The 17,356-nt window shown below is 41.8% G+C and overlaps 1 protein-coding gene across 1 annotated transcript in view; it reads left to right on the top strand.

Moving 5' to 3' along the window:
- LOC137304843 (dual oxidase 2-like) overlaps positions 1-17,356 on the top strand; it is a 99,352-nt gene that overhangs the window by 49,854 nt on the left and 32,142 nt on the right. The window contains exons 13-18 of the mRNA XM_067973634.1: positions 3,065-3,240; positions 4,191-4,309; positions 6,645-6,782; positions 8,270-8,383; positions 10,345-10,547; positions 17,148-17,333. Coding sequence (XP_067829735.1) covers positions 3,065-3,240; positions 4,191-4,309; positions 6,645-6,782; positions 8,270-8,383; positions 10,345-10,547; positions 17,148-17,333 — 936 coding nt within the window. The remainder of the gene's footprint in view (positions 1-3,064; positions 3,241-4,190; positions 4,310-6,644; positions 6,783-8,269; positions 8,384-10,344; positions 10,548-17,147; positions 17,334-17,356) is intronic.

Below are 17,356 nucleotides of genomic sequence, written 5' to 3' on the forward strand. Positions count from 1 at the left end.
TTGCTTTTGTACTCAACAAACTTTTGAAACTTAAGTATGGCACACCTAATCAGTACTGCCTGATTTACCGTGTTTTTAACTCATACTTTTTTCACTTTCAATGGTATTCTGCACTCTGGTCCTGGGCATCTTCATCCAGATTCCTCAATAGGAGAAGGCCCACCACTAGAAGCCCAGAGTGCCCAAAAGTAGAGTGATTTAAGCAGAGAAGTGAAGAAAAGAGATGAGTGAACAGATACAGGGGGGCTATTTCCAATAGTGTTAGCCGTGACTCAGTGGCAGCACTCTTGCCTCTGAGTCAGTAGGTCGTGGTTTCAAGCCCCTTTCCAGAGACTTTGAGCATATAATTCAGGCTGACAATTCAGTGTATTACTGAGGGAGTGCTGCACTGTCTGAGGTGGTGTCTTTTGGATAAAACGCTAAACCGAAACCCCATACGCCCTCTCTCGTGGACATAAAAGACCCCCCGACACTATTTGAAGAAAAGCAGGTGAGTTCTACAAGTTTCCTAAACAATATTTATCCCTCAACCTACATCACTAAAACAAATTATTTGGTCATTTATTTAATTGCTGTTTGTGGGACCTCGCTGTGTGCAAAGTACCTTTCGCATTCCCTACATTACAACAGTGACTATACTTCAAAAGTACCTTATTGGCAATGAAGCACTTTGGGATGTCCTGAGGTTGTGAAAGACATGATAGAAATCTCTTTCTTTCTTAATTTTTCAATGTCCACAATGTACTATGTGAAACGGAAACTTAAATTGATAAATCGATTGAGAAAAGCCACAGGTCATGTAAGGAAATCAAGTAATGCTTGATAATGCCTTATTTCTTATGTGAGTATTAGCTTGAACTCCAATCACAGAGATTTTGCTTTAAAGACTTTGTGCATGATAGGTAAAATGAGTGTAGAAAATACTGGTACAGCCGAGCTTTAGTCAGCACTCCACTGGGAAGGTGAGAGTGAAGATCCAGGAACTGTAATATTGGTTATATTCTACAAATCAGGCTGCATTTCAATACTTTTTTTTACAAACATTTTATTGGCACATCTATCCTCTGTGGAGAGTGTTTCCTTTAAAAGATGTGCCTGTTTTGCAGAATATCCATGATATAGTAACAGTATGTCAGCACACACAATCATCACTCTGCAGATCTCACACTTAGCCACAGATGCAAAACAATATTAAAATACTGTGCAATTCTCAACTGTAGCCTGAAACTGACAGGCAAATTTGTAAAGTTGCCTGACCAAACAACAATTAAGCTCCAAACACTTGAGGCTCTGTTTACTTAATAATTAAGCTTTGTGGTCTTAAAAGGACATGAGTCCTGTTTGTGAGCAGAATAATACATTCGCCATTACTCAGTATAACACTTCTGTCTTTACATGACTTACTATGAGCAGTGCTGCAGGAAATCTGTTAGACCTTATTGATAGTTGTTGGGCTATAGCAAGAATAGAATAAGGATCTGTGTTAAATAAAAGGTCTCACAACCATCCAGCTGTAACAATAGCATCTTTTCTATCATGGTGAATCCAACAAGTCATTAGGACAGTCTGGACCTCAGAAACATATTACAGGTATGATGTGGAGATGCCGGTGATGGACTGGGGTTGACAATTGTAAACAATTTTACAACACCAAGTTATAGTCCAGCAATTTTATTTTAAATTCACAAGCTTTCGGAGATTTCCTCCTTCCTCAGGCAAATGTTTCAAGAGCTCCTTGAAGCCTACGCATTTATACATATAGAACATGTATTGTTATACACCATGTATTGTTCTATATGTATAAATGCGTAGGCTTCAAGGAGCTCTTGAAACATTTGCCTGAGGAAGGAGGAAATCTCCGAAAGCTTGTGAATTTAAAATAAAATTGCTGGACTATAACTTGGTGTTGTAAAATTGTTTACAATATTACAGGTACAGTGACCTAAAGAGAAATTATCTTTAAACATGCTCCCAGTCTTCTTGTGGACTAGTTCCAGGGCACAGGGCAATAATATATTATGAAGGGCATTCCCATATTGACAAAAGGTGCTATATATTCTGGTACTGCAATATTACAAAAATCCCTGATGTTGAATGTAATACTTGGAATGTAATGTCATTTAAATATGTTATAATATAAATGAATTCACAATGCACCCATTTTCAGGATCAGCACAAAAACATATTAAATAGAAAAGTGTCGCATAGGTGGCATACAGTAAGTGCAAGTTCTGTATACACAGTTTAATAGTGACTGTGAATCTTTGGTTTTCTTGCTTCGTGCACCAACCATTTATTTGGCTGTTTGGTTCTAATAGATGCCAGGTATCTTTTTTACTGTTCGATTTCCACAGGTGCAGTGATATGATTAACCGTGGGAGGTATCTACAAACTCAGGAAGAAACTTGCCTGGGCTTTCTGAACAGCGTTATTTTAAACGGGTTACCGCCAGCATTGCAAAAACGCCAATTGGAAAATTCAGGCTTCTGGCTGCAATGTCAATTTTTTTTTCCTCACCTCCAATCGTAATGGTCTTGTTCATAATACACATTCTGTACTTAAATAAGTGAATGAAGTGGCATTGATGTACTTTTTCAATATGTACCACACAGAAGGCAACATATATTCGGATTTGACTGATTACATTATGTGTTTTAATTCCTAATCATCACTTGATTGGAATCCTGCATAGATCTCGCTCCACTTGACTATCTGTACCTTTAAATCCCACAGTTCTTCCTCTGCTGTTTGCCCATCTGCATGGTACAGGCCTAGATCTTCCACAGCATTCTTCTAACCCTTACCATAGGTTTTGTAATGTCACATGTCCATTCACCTGGCTTTGCTCTCACTTTCTCTTATTTACACATCACTCGATGAGACCGGCATCTTTTACTCGCACTTGGAAGTATCGTTCTATCATGTGGCTCACTCTAGGATATTACATAATTTTGTGGTGAAGTGCTGATTTATTCAGCCTCTTGTATATATTACAAATGGATTATTTTACAGATATTCAGAATGGCGATAGACTAAATGATGTATTGTCTCTCCTGTACCCCAGCTCTTTGAGCAGTTAGCAGCACTGTACAATAATGACACTTCCAAACTGGAGATGTTGGTTGGAGGTTTGCTGGAAAGTGATGAGAACTCTGAGCGACTCTTTACTACCATCATAAGAGAACAGTTTGAACGCTTACGGGACGGAGATAGATTCTGGTTCGAAAATACCAAGAATGGGTGAGTTAAGGTCATTCATTGTCGATTTTCCACTTGGCAGGTGGATAACTGAGGGCGGTTTGCAAGGAGTGGAAAATGTTCTTACAGCCCACTCTTGAGTGTTATTTGAACACAGGGTTGCAGCCTTGGCCGACTGAGGGCGGGACTTTAGATGTGAGGCACGGGATGTTTTGTGTGTTCTTTTAAACAAAGCATTGCTGTGGTGTGATCCTGAGGGCACTCTCTAGTGCCACTGTCTTCAAAGTAACTGAAAACCTGGAGAAGGCTGATAATCCTGCCACTCTGCGAGGAGTCACCCTACTCCATCACCAGCACAGTAATACCGTAGCACCATCTTGGATTTAGTGGAAAAGAGTCTACTCGGTTGCCACTAGTCTTTTTTTTTAAACCAATAAACATTCTTAAGTATTTCAACCCTTGAAGGAATAAAGAAGTATTTCATTGCTAAAATTTAAAATATAATCGGCTTTGACAAGTAAAGCCTCAATTCGTTCTTCATGGGCTGTGGGCTGTTTTTCTTTGTCTATAGCGTTTTACTATGACCATTGCTTATTATAACTCACTCTGTCATTGAGAAAAAAAACATGTTGCCAACATGACTTCATAGGTCCAAAATGGGAGCCTTGGAATGAATTGGGAAGCTTTAGCTGTAAGTAGCATAACAGGCTACATAGACAACTTGAACATTTATAAATATGTACACCAGATGAAGTCATGAAAAGATCTTATTAGCTCGCACATCTATCCAAACGTGCAGCAACAAGTGGAGAGGAGGGCTTCAGGCCGGGAACCAGAAAAAATAAATGGAATAGGACTGAAAGCACAGTCATAGTGAGAATTAAAAAGTCTGGGGAAAATAATGCTGTAAATATGAAACTGCACGAGAACCTTTAGGCTCTTTGACTGAATGGTAATGCAGGTAACATCCTTACAAATTGTGTTTCTTCCAGAATCTTTACAGCAAGGGACCTTCAAAGCATTTGGAACACCACATATGGCGATGTGTTGCTGGCGACAATAAATGTAGGGGATGCGGGGATTCAGCGTAATGTTTTTTTCTGGAAGGATGGTAAGCAGCATGGTGTGGAGGGACCCTAGCACGTCTGTAATACGCTGATGGACCGCAAGATGCTTACAAATATCTATCAACAATATTACATAGTAAAATGGACTGAGTGGCAGTAGGAATTTCCGAAATAGAAAGAAAGGCAAAACTGAGATCTGTTACAAGTTCCAGGTTAATCCCAGAAATGGTTAAATTTACACCTGCTATTTTAATGTATAGCATCTTCATGCCCCAAATAACTCAGTTTTTAAAACAATAACAAGTTCAGACATTCTGTTATATTCTCAGTACTGTACCCTGAAGGATTTCCTTTGCCCCATCATTGGCGGCCATACCTTCAGCTGTCCAGGCCCCAAGATCTGGAATTCCCTCCCTAATCCTCTCCCCCTCGCTACCTCTCTCTCCTCCTTTAAGACACTCCTTAAAACCTAGCTGCTTGACCAAACTTTTGGTCATCTGCCCTAATGTGGCTCGGTAATAAATTTTGTCTGATAATGCTCCTGTGAAGCGCCTTGGGACGTTTCACTATGTACATTAAAGGTGCTATATAAATGCAAATCGTGGTTGTGTAAGAAGTACGTATGTCCTTTTAGGTCAGATTTAAGTCTCTGACCCATTCCCCAGGAAGGGCTGAGCTTTGATCACTGGTCTCTAATGAGTTAGGTAGCTTCAGCTGGGGCAACAGTAGCCATGCTCCAATTGGCCTCAGCCCTCCCGCGGTGCTTGAATAGCATCGGAAGAGTGAACCTGGGCCTTTTCTTTTCCCCCTCACTAGTCCAGGGAGACGCTGTTGCTCCTACTGCTGCCCAAGCTGAGATCGACCAACTCCGCACTGGCTGAGAATTGAACCAGGTACCTTACTGATCTGTACGGCTCAACTGCTCACTAGATAAGTTCTACAACAATAACACCTCGCATTTACATAGCGCCTTTAACGTAGTGAAGCATCCCAAGGCGCCTCACAGGAGCGATTATCAAACAAAATTTTACACCAAGCCACAAAAGGAGACATTAGGACAGGTGACCAAAAGCTTGGTCAAAGGGCGTCTTAAAGGAGGAGAGAGAGGTGGAGAGATGGAGAGGTTTTGGGAGAGAATTCCAGAGATTAGGCAGATGAAGGGAGGGGCAAAGGAGATCGGGGGATACACAAAAGGCCAGATTTGGAGGAACATAGAGATCAATTACAAGGAAATTCTGCAACTAGTGCATTTTTTATTTGTCTAATTCTATTTTGATGTTCTCAACAGACAACATTTATTTTCATAGAGTGATACAGCACAGAAGGAGACCATTCAGCCCATCTTTGAAAGAGCTATCCAATTAGTCCCACTCTCCTGCTCTTGCCCTGCAAATTTTTCAACTTCAAGTATTTATCTAATTCCCTTTTGAAAGTTATTATTGAATCTGCTTCCACCGCCCTTTCAAGCATTGTGTTCCAGATCATTACAACTCGCTGCGTAAAAGTTTTTCCCCTCATAGTCATCTCTGGTTCTTTTGCCAATTACCTTAAATCTGTCCTCTGGTTACTGGCCATTCTGCCACTGGAAACAGTTTCTCCTTATTTACTCCATCAAAATCCTTCATGATTTTGAACACCTCTATCAAATCTCCCCTTAACCTTCTCTAATCTAAGAACAGTCCCAGATTCTCCAGTCTCTCCACGTAACTGAAGCCCTTCATCCCTGGTACCATTCTAGTAAATCTTCTCTGCATCCTCTCTAAGGCCTCGACATCCTTTCTAAAGTGTGGTGCCCAGAATTAAACACAATGCTCCAGCTGGGGCCTAATCAGTACTTTATAGAGAAATAAATCTTGTTACATGTTAACATGAATATTCTGAAAACATCTAAAGAAATCCTGCTCTGGCAAGTTTAAGAAACGTTTCATCACCATAGAATCATAGAAGTTTACAACATGGAAACAGGCCCTTCGGCCCAACATGTCCATGTCGCCCAGTTTATACCACTAAGCTAGTCCCAATTGCCTGCACTTGGCCCATATCCCTCTATACCCATCTTACCCATGTAACTGTCCAAACGCTTTTTAAAAGACAAAATTGTACCCGCCTCTACTACTGCCTCTGGCAGCTCGTTCCAGACACTCACCACCCTTTGAGTGAAAAAATTGCCCCTCTGGACCCTTTTGTATCTCTCCCCTCTCACCTTAAATCTATGCCCCCTCGTTATAGACTCCCCTACCTTTGGGAAAAGATTTTGACTATCTACCTTATCTATGCCCCTCATTATTTTATAGACTTCTATAACATCACCCCTAAACCTCCTACTCTCCAGGGAAAAAAGTCTCAGTCTAATTGAATTATTTTTGTGTGTTCTCACAGGAGATCCCTGTCCTCAACCAAAGCAGCTGAATGAGAGTGACATGGAGCCGTGTATAAAACTCAGAACCATGCATTATTTTCAAGGCAGTGGAGCAGGCTTTGGAATTCTCATCGTGGCACTTTGCTGTTTCCCTTTAGGTTTGTAGATACTTTATATTAAAAAAAAGCAGAAGTGAATTGGAAATACCATGTACATTCATTGCAGATAGTACGCTCTGATTAAAGCAATATCGCAACGGAAATCAAACCCTCATTTCAAACAGTTCCTTTTAGCTGTCATTTTCTTTCTAACAGTTGATTGTTTAAAACATGACACTTACACATCAACAACAAAGCTTTGCTCTTTAAAAGGTGTCTACGTATATATAACTTGAAATCAGATGGTCCCAGTTGAAATAGTCAGATCTTCCAGAACGTACAGTGCTAGCTGCGTTGGTGATATCAAATTAAGCATTGATTTATGGAGCTATCTGATTCTATAGATTAGTGAATAGCTCTATGGTCCAATATTGCTCCTTTTTATATAAAAAGATAACTTTCTTATCAAGGTGAGGAATGTTAATGCTGGAAATTGGAACACTTTCCATTTCAGGGACCCATTGTCAAGCATTAAACACTTCCAGGTCATCTGTAGCACGGTTAGTTACAAAATGAAGCTCTTTCTACTCTGTGCCAACAACGTGCCTCAGCCCCAATCTCACAAGAACCCTGTCTTGTACACGTGTGGCATTTTTTCCATTCCCCACACCAACCAGCCTTAGACCTGTAAACTGATATTGTCAGTAGTACCAGCTTAGTGCTGTAGGCCTACATCCATTACAGCCAACAGATTTTGATAACTATCATCCCATCATTCTGGCTGGATTTGAATGTAAGTCCCAGCGGTGAAAGACCAGTATCTAACCCACTGAACCACTTACTCCCCAGGTCTTGCATATCTTGGCTTATTCTAAACTCTGCAATGTCTTGATTAGTTCTGTATTCTATCAACATCGGGCTAATTTTGTATTTTATAATGTTGTGGCTAACTCCGTATTTTGTCTAAATGGTGCATGGGCCAGGGAGAAAATCAGTGAAAACGTACAGTACAGGATCCTTGAAAAAAACAGCTAGAGATCGATGCGTGGTGGTGTAGCTCCTGCACATGTGTAACTGTGCCACATTTGTGTAACACAAATGTAATTTCCTCGGAACTGCTCCGCTCCCACCTGTATAACTTCGCAAGATGTGCATCGGAAACGGGGTGAAGTTACACTGGCGGAACAGGGGCAGCTCCGAGGAAGTTTCTGGTCCAATGTAAAACATACAGTACAGAGAGCAAAAGTGTTTCAACAACTTATAAGTGGAAAATACTTTCAGGTATCCTTATCAGAAAGAATTCTGATAAGGATATGGATTCAAAATTCCATTTTTTGGATCTCAGTTTTGCTTCACGCTTCATAACAGCACAATGGATATTACAGGTGTCTTACCTGTTCAACACCATGAGCTAATGCAATTTGGGTGAGTCCTGTCTAGATCCAAAATAGCCCATTTCAGATCACTTTGGATTTGGATAGAACTTTACAGTTCATCTCTGTTTTGATACAATTTAATAAACTAAGTTATTTTCTTTTATATAACAGCGGCCTTGCTATTGGCTTTTACTATATCTATTATTCGAAAGAAAGAAAAGAATAAATTACAGAAAAAAAGAAACTCTATAAGGAAGCCAACGGATCCAAGAGAGAAAATCAAAGGTATTGATTATAATAGTGTGAAATAAAATGTTTTATATGAGAGTTGCAACTTAGACTGCTCATCATATCTTCTCACAGGCAACAGTACATTACCAATTATTAATGGAAGCGCCTCCCATAATATTACAACCATTTTGAGATTCCAGTTCTGTGCCCTTTAACTTATGACCCCCAAAAGACTGATAAAAATCACTGCTCAATCAAACAGAAATACATCAACATTTAATTTAAGCATCTTTATTCTCATCTTTGCGCAAGACCAAAAACTTCTTCAACTCATAAGGAAGAAATGGCTAATCCCCCTTTGCCTTTCTCTATTTTATCAATACTACTATGGTCAGTGCACCTTGGATTTCTCCTCTCTAGTTTCTCCTAAACTATAAATACACTGTCTTACATGTTCTTCATCCCCCTGCATGCTCAGTGTGTTGAAATCAGGCCTCATGGCATTATCTTCTACTCTAAGTCATATCTTCCCAAGACCTCTTTCTCCTACAACCCACAGGCTTTTAACACTGTAGTAGGCCCTCACCTAACCTCTATTGCTTGATTTATCTCATCGTCTTTCCTACTCTTTTCAACCATGGTGATATCCTGCACTATGAGCAAGGTTTATGTTGACCAATTAAGTCAAATTCCTTTTTTTTTAACATGGGATTCCAGAATTTTTATCAGTGTTTTGGGGATCCATTTCCATGATACGGTCCATTTTTCAGTGAAAACTACAGTTCAGTGGCCTTGACTTTGATCTAGGTTTCTCAAAAAAATTCCCTGTGCCACTCTAACACCGTATAAAGCTGCAAGATCGCATTATATCTCTACATATTGAATGATCTCTGATATATTTGGACTGCATAATGGGGGCACAGTCAAGTTTATTCGACTTTTTGACTCAGTCGTACGTTCTCAGGTCTTCACAACTCATGGAATAATTTCACCGCCCCTAGAATGTATGGTCCGTTATCTCGGAGGGCTGTAACAGTCTTGTATCATCAGTGCAAATTTACAGAAATTAATTAGCACAACAGTTCATTTTGTCAGGGTTACATCTTATTGAGGTTTGTATCTTTTCTATTGACTGTAGTCGAGCTCTTAAAAAGAACTTTTAGGAGGTTAATGAGATCAAATTGTACAGAATTCCTCATTCACTCCCACCTCTGCTTCATTGGAACTCCCTTTCCTTTGTCCGCTAATGTTAACAAAAAGTTGATGTGATCGTAAAGTGGTTGATATTAATTTTGGACAATGGAGAAAAACGTACTCCTATTTAGAATTGAGAAGTCCTTCATGAATGCATATTAGTTTTCTTGGCTAATTTAAATTTAAAATTTTGCATCAAATAGGCATTTCAACACAATGACATTATTGTGCTGTTTTCTTTGACGTGACACTGTGTAGATTTTTTCCCATTTCTCATGCCGAGTTAAAGATGGTTTTATGCTATGTGCCCACACCCACTGGGAACTGGTTTGAGAACTTTACACGCTCATTTCACTTAGAAACATTAGAGCCAGCAGAAAGAGCAGAGGAGACACCTACTTGGTCCCAGAGGTGAAAGGACGGTATTTTCACCCCTCGCATATTACAAACCTCTAACCACTACATTCCCCACATTTTAGACATGGTGGGGAAGATTCCTGCCACTGGAGATGCAGTAAATACAGGAAAATCAGGCGGGGAGGAGTGCACGTCCCTAACGATGCCTTTCTGATTTTCTGTCCATTAATTTAAACGGACATTAAATCTGACAGGCTCCCTCACTGGCTCGCGATCCTCCGAGCCTGATTTTACTCTGTTCACTACGCCCTGCACTATTCAATAACCCCAAGCACAGGAACAGGATAATCTATCCTTGTCCATTTTGGGATGTAAATTTGTGATTCCATATTCGATTGTTTATAGTCACAGACATGAGATCTGAAACATTCCTCACATGATGTATGTTCTTACATTACATTTAGCTTCTGAATGGCAAGGGCCCAAAGAGCCAAAACGGCCTGTCAGCATTCTCTTTGAATCAAACAGATGCATTAAGGTCATGGATAGCAAACATTCTCTGATCCGAAACATCAACCTAAGTAACCACGGCCATGCTGATGTTATTCAATCCACCAATAATGAACAAAAAACTTTGCTGCTGAAGGTTCCTAAGGAATATGATCTGGTAAGCAAGAACTCGACTATGACGTGCCCTTGTTACTGATCAAGGGCCCCCTCCATGGTGGTTTGGTTTTGTGTGCTACCAACAGTTACGGACCTGGAAGGTCCGATTCACTCGCTGACCTACACTGCCTGCCGGTCAAGCAGCGCCTCAAATTTAAAATTCTCATCCTTGTGTTCAAATCCCTCCACGGCCTCGCCCCTCCCTATCTCTGTAATCTCCTTCAGCCCTACAATCCCTCCCCCCCCCCGAGAACTCTGCGCTCCTCCAATTCTGGCCTCTTGCGCGTCCCCGATTTCCTTTGTCCCACCATTGGCGGCCGTGCCTTCAGCTGCCTAGGCCCTTAGCTCTGGAATTCCTTCCCTTAACCTCTCTGTCTCTTTACCTCTCTCCTCCTTTAGAATGCTCCTTAAAACGTACCTCATTGACCAAGCTTTCGGTCACCTGTCCTAATATCACCTTATGTGGCAAATTATTTCTGATAACGCTCCTGTGAAATGCCTTGAGATGTTTCACTACGTTAAAGGCGCTATATAAATATAAGTTATCGTTGTTGTTGTCTGTGCTCAACCCCGATGGTTCTCGAACAGGTTGGATTAGAGAGGGCAACAGTTAGACAGGGCCCCATATCCTGATTGCCATCCATTGGTAGATCCATATATGGGCATCTCAATAGGGCCATTACAGTCGGCTTCAGTGTCTGCAGGCCAGGGAGAGGAAAATCAGCCAGGATTCCCACCTCAGGTCATTATCCAGAAATTCCTGCTAAAAATGTGGATCCGTCAGTGGTGGGTGAGGACAAAACTGGGCTCAGCTGCAATACCTTCCAGATTGAATATCCAGGTACCAGTTACCCAAGGCTATTCAGGCTTGCTGCTTGGCCAATGTAACAGGGTGCTTCCAATGCGGTTCTGTGCTCCAGAAGGAGCCACTTTCTTTGGGAAATGTGTGGTAAGCGGGAAAAAGCATGTGACTAAAATATATATGTTTAAGTAACATTGAAATTCCAAGAGTGTACTCAGGGAGGCAATGGTAGGATGTAAATAGACTTTGTCATCAATCCTGGTAACAAATTCTACTGGGACCAGTCGTGCCACAAGGCCTTTCCTGGTGAAACACATCTCACATGTCAGTGGCCTATCTGTATATTTTGCTGAGATCCATAAAATGTTGAATGATAAATAATTTTTTTTTGATACCCAATATCCCACAAAGAATCTCTGTTTTTTTTGAATCAGAGCTACAAAGTTAGTGCGAAATGAGAAATTAAGCTACTGTTTAACTTTTAAAATCTCAAAAGCTGACAAACCTTGAAATTGATACTGTCTATAAAGCATTCAATCACCAACTCACAAAGGAATGGCCTAACTAGTTTTGGCCTGTTACAATGTTTATTTGTCATTTAATGATTGTCTGATTGTTAAAGCAGAAAATTACCTTTGTGATATTGAGTAATGTTGGCCAGATAACGATCATGGTACAAAGAGATCTGGATTAACAGGTTCAAGGAAGATCATTGCTTTCAAGTCCTTTTTAACTGCATAAAGCCAGATCTAGTGCCCTGGTAACTTTACCTATCCTATCTGTGACCAATAATTTTTTCTTATTTTTGTGCTATAGAATATTTTGGTTAAAATGGTTGAGGAATTGCAACCTGACTATGTGTCACTGTCAAATTAAATTCCCTAATGGCTTAGTTGGTAAGTACACCAACTGGACCATACAAATTTGAAAGGTCCCATTCTTTATCACTGTCCTATGTTGTTACCTGATTTCAGACAGAAAGCAGTAGGGATGCTATAGTTGCCCTCAGTACACCAAGGATGGGGGGCAGGAGGTGTGGGCAATAGGGAAAGTTTCCATTCCAACCGTTTTTCAGTGACCACCACTGGAAAGTGCGTGTGTGTAGGGGTTGGTTGGGCACAGGGCCGAGTTTGGCTATGATACCCGTGATGGTCAAATAACCTGCCAAACCTCACTATTTAGACTCACATACGAAGCTTTCATGGCACTATTCTCCCCGTGTCCTGACCAATATCGATCCTTTAACCAACACCATAAAAAAAAAAGGCTGCATATTGTGGCACCACAAGTCCCGGCCAGAATGGAGATGATTGAGCAATTTTCCCGTCAATCCACTCGGAGACCGCACTGCTGTAAGTGACTGAGATTGATTTCATGCACATAATTTGTATTATGTAACTATCCTTCACTCACTGCATTTTGCTGGAGAAATAAACCTGCTGTAGTTGGGAGACTCTTGTTTGCTGCAGTTTCGGAGACTCTGTAAATTAAAACTACATGTCCCGCCCTGACACAGTGCTGTCAAGATTCACTCTCTTAAAAAAAACCAGATTAACTGATTATTCATTCATTTACTAATGTGGGACCTTGCTGTGTGGAAGTTGGCTGCCACATGTGCCTGCACAACAGTGACTGCACTTCAGAAGTAATCCATCGGTTATAAATTGCTTTGAAACAGCCTGAGGTTGTGATGAAATTCTATATAAATGTAAACACATAAATTTCTTTCGAGGATTCTGACTGTGACTTGGGCACTAGGGGATAGGTTATCTTTACTGCTACCACCAGGTTTCCGATTTCATTCATTCACATCTGTTTGTCTTCCTTGACATCGTCTGTAGAACTGTCCGAGTCCAAGAAGACTTTGGCATCTGAATGTGCTCTGATATTCATAAGGCACAGAAGGAGGCCATTCAGCCCATCGTGTCCGCGCCGGCTGAGAAACGAGACACCCAGCCTAATCCCACTTTCCTGCATTTGGTCCGTAGCCCTGCAGGTCACGGCTCTTCAGGTGCACATCCAGGTATTTTTTAAATCAGTTGAGGGTTTCTGCCTTAATCGCCCTCTCAGGCAGTGAGTTCCAGAGATCCACCATCCTCTGGGTGAAAACATTTTTCCTCATTTCCGCTCTAATCCTTCTACCAATCGTTTTAAATCTATGCCCCCTGATTATTGACCCCTCCGCTAATGGAAATAGGTCCTTCCTATCCACTTTATCTAGGCCCCTCATAATTTTGTACACCTCAATCAAATCACCCCTCAGCCTTCTCTGATCCAAGGAAAACAACCCCAGCCTATCCAATCTTTCCTCATAGCTAAAATTCTCCAGTCCTGGCAACATCCTCGTAAATCTCCTTTGCACCCTCTCTAGTGCAATTACATCCTTCCTGTAATGTGATAACCAGAACTGTGCACAGTCCTCAAGCTGTGGCCTAACTAGTATTTTATAGTTACAGTTCCAGCATAATATCGCTGCTTTTATATTCTGTGCCTCAGCTAATAAAGGAAAGCATTCCATATGCCTTCTTAACCACCTTATCTACCTGTCCTACTACCTACAGGGATCTGTGGACACGCACTCCAAGGTCCCTCACTTCCTCTACCCCTTTCAGTATCCTCCCATTTATTGTGTATTCCCTTGCCTTGTTTGCTCTCCCCAAATGCATTACCTCACACTTCTCCGGATTGAACTCCATTTGCCACTTTTCTGCCCACCTGATATCTTCCTGCAGTCTACAGCTTTCCTCCTCACTACACGGCCTATCTTTGTGTCATCCGCAAATTTCTTAATCATGCCCCCTACATTTAAGTCCAAATTGTTAATGTATACCACAAAAAGCAAAGGACCAAGTACCGAGCCCCGCGGAACCCCACTGGAAACAGCCTTCCAGTTGCAGAAACACCCATCAACCATTACCTTTTGCTTCCTGCCACTGAGCCAATTTTGAATCCAATTTTCCACATTCCCTTGGAACCCATGGGCTTGCACTTTTTTGACCAGTCTGCCATGTGGGACCTTGTCAAAAGCCTTGCTAAAATCCATGTAGACTACATCAATTGCACTACCCTCATCGATCCTCCTTATCACCTCCTCGAAAAATTCAATCAAGTTAGTCAGACACGACCTCCCCTTAACAAATCCGTGCTGACTGTCCTTGATTAGTCCATGCCTTTCTAAGTGACAGTTTATCCTGTCCCTCAGAATTGATTCCAATAATTTGCCCATCACCGAGGTTAGGCTGACTGGCCTGTAATTACTCGGTCTATCCTTCGCTCCCTTTTTAAACAATGGTACAATGTTAGCAGTCCTCCAATCCTCTGGCACCACGCCTGTATCCAGTGAAGTTTTGAAAATGATGGTCAGAACCTCCGCTATTTCCTCCCTGGCTTCTTTTAACAACCTGGGATACATTTCATCCGGGCCTGGTGATTTATCCACTTTCAAAGATGCTAATCCCCTTAATACTTCCTCCCTCACTATGTTTATCCCATCCAATATTTCACGCTCCTCCTCCTTAACTTCAATCCCAGCATCATCCCTCTCCTTTGTGAAGACAGATGCAAAGTATTCATTAAGAACCATACCCACATCTTCCACCTCCACACATAGTTTACCTGTTTGGTCTCTAATAGGCCATATTCTGCACGTTTGAGTTATGTTGCAATACCCTTTGTTAAAATCCCAGCATTGATCTGCTCTCGGTGTACCAGGCCTCTTTTGGTGTTGGCACGTGGCACTGCCCCCCAGTTCCAGCTGAATTAAGTTTGTATTTTGTCACGGTTCATTATTATCAACTGAGGTCAATTCAGGCCTCTGATCAGTTTCTCATGGAAACTTGCTGCCTGGGCAAAAGTTTTTCTTCCCAGCTCCCTAGGCTCATAAATATCACAGAGGAAATTTACAACTCAATGGCAGCTGCATGACTGCTGGATTTGGCACACTGCGAAGATAAAAGTGCTCTCTAATTAGATTTTTGGTCAGTTTGCAACTAAGTATAAATTCTTGTCAATCATACATCATGGTGAATAAAATATATCTTCTGCTTGCAGAGAGCAAAGGGCAGCTTTTGTGGTATTTATGAAGTATCTACAAAAGATACCAACGCTGTTAAATTAGACAAATGTATAATTGAGAAGACTGCGAATAGTTAATTATTTTTCACATTTCTACATCAATGACATGATTGCAGTGCTTAAGCACATAAACATTCACCTAACTGAACCCGCAACTATGACAGACTCTAAAATACTAATAAGTCTTTCCCTTTACTTACCTCTGGAACTTTGCCTCAAACAATATGCTAGTTTGATTTAATGGTCTTGCATCTTTGGACATATTGGGCATGATTTTGACCTTGAGCCAGAAGGGGGCAGGGAGGTCAAATTGCGGACGGGAAACCCGGAAGTACAGATTTCCCGGACGTCCTTACGAGTTTGCCCTCTGACTAACCGGCCTGATTGACAGGCTGGGGTCTTAGTTGGATGGGAGACCAGTCAGGGAGAGGATGTGCTCAAGTAAGTCTGTAGGTAAGTCTTTGTTTGTATGGATGGGGGGGAAGCATGGGGGGCATGGGGCCATGGGTGGGCACGGGGGTCGTCAGTCATGGGGGGGGGGGGGGGGGAGATCGGGGGTCAGTCACGGTGGGGGGGGTGTCGGGATCGGGGGTCATCGTGGGGGTCCGTGATCGTTGTGGGGGGAGATCGGGGTTGGGGATCGGGGGGGGTGGGGGGAGATCGGGGGGGGGGTCCGCGATTGTTGGGGGGAGAGATCGGGGTCGGGGGCTCGCGATAGTTGGGGGGAGGATCGGGGATCAGAGTCGGGGGGAGGGGTCCGCAATCGTTGGGGGTTGGTGCAGGTAGGCTTGTTGGGCCTGGGGGAAGCACTCCTGCTCCTCCCGGCCCACAAGCCGTGCCAGAAAGGCACCTACCTGTTAGACTCAGGCCTTCTTGCCTCCTTTCACGAGGCAAAAAAGAGAGAAGACCCGGGAATCCTGGCTCCCCGGTCGCCCGCCCCGGTAAAAACCGGAAATGGACGGGTTGAAGGCAGGTTTGAGGCGGGTTGGGGGCGGTTCTGAAATGGTTGAAATTTTAAATGCCTTCCCCCCCCCCTGCCTCCAACTGACCCATTTTTTTTACTGTTAAAATAATGCCCATTGTCTTAATCTACAGCAAGTTTCAGCCTTCACTAGGTCCTTACCTTAGTTTGACAGCCCAATTGTTCTTAAGACCATGGTCAAATCCTCCATCTTCATTTCTCATTTACTCATCCTCTCTTCATCATCGGTTTCATTATGAAATATATCTTCAGCTTCAATGATAGACTAAAGTGTATCATGGGAGTTTGTATTGATTTTATGTCATCTGTAACCTTCCAGAGTGCCTATGAGCATATGACTACGGCACTTTTTAAAATTTAAACTTTTCTTGAATATTATCGTTGTAATAATGGAGCGGAGATCATGGTTTTATTTCCACTCATTAGTTGAACGATAATTCACTCAATTATGAGTTACTGAGTCAGTTCAGTCATGTTAGGAAAAATCATGCAGTCCATTCGCGTCTCAATGCTACATATACATTGTCCAACTTTATCCACCCAATAAAGTTCCACCTTCTTTTACTGTTGCATCTTATTACCCTTAGTATAGTTTATATTTAGTTATGGTATCTTATTTGACAGGTGTAAGTTATATCTTGATTACCATCGCCTTCACAATAATATGCAGATGTCTCAATGTTTGCTGGACCTTTAAAGGTAGCATGTCATGAATCTAATCTAATATTACATCTTGTACACAGGTGTTGATATTCAATAGCGAAGAGGATCGCAGCGTCTTTGTGACAGATTTGAAAACATACCTGGAAAATAATGGCCTAGGTCTGCTGATCCATGAAGTGAAAGAACAAACTCTCTTGAAAGAAGCCGTGACAAAGCGGCAACGAATTAAGATTTTAGATACATTTTTCCGTCGTGTGTTTGCACAGGTAGTGTGGCAGTCACTTCAAGT

Source organism: Heptranchias perlo, chromosome 38, assembly GCF_035084215.1.
Source record: "Heptranchias perlo isolate sHepPer1 chromosome 38, sHepPer1.hap1, whole genome shotgun sequence".
Classification (NCBI taxonomy): domain Eukaryota; kingdom Metazoa; phylum Chordata; class Chondrichthyes; order Hexanchiformes; family Hexanchidae; genus Heptranchias; species Heptranchias perlo.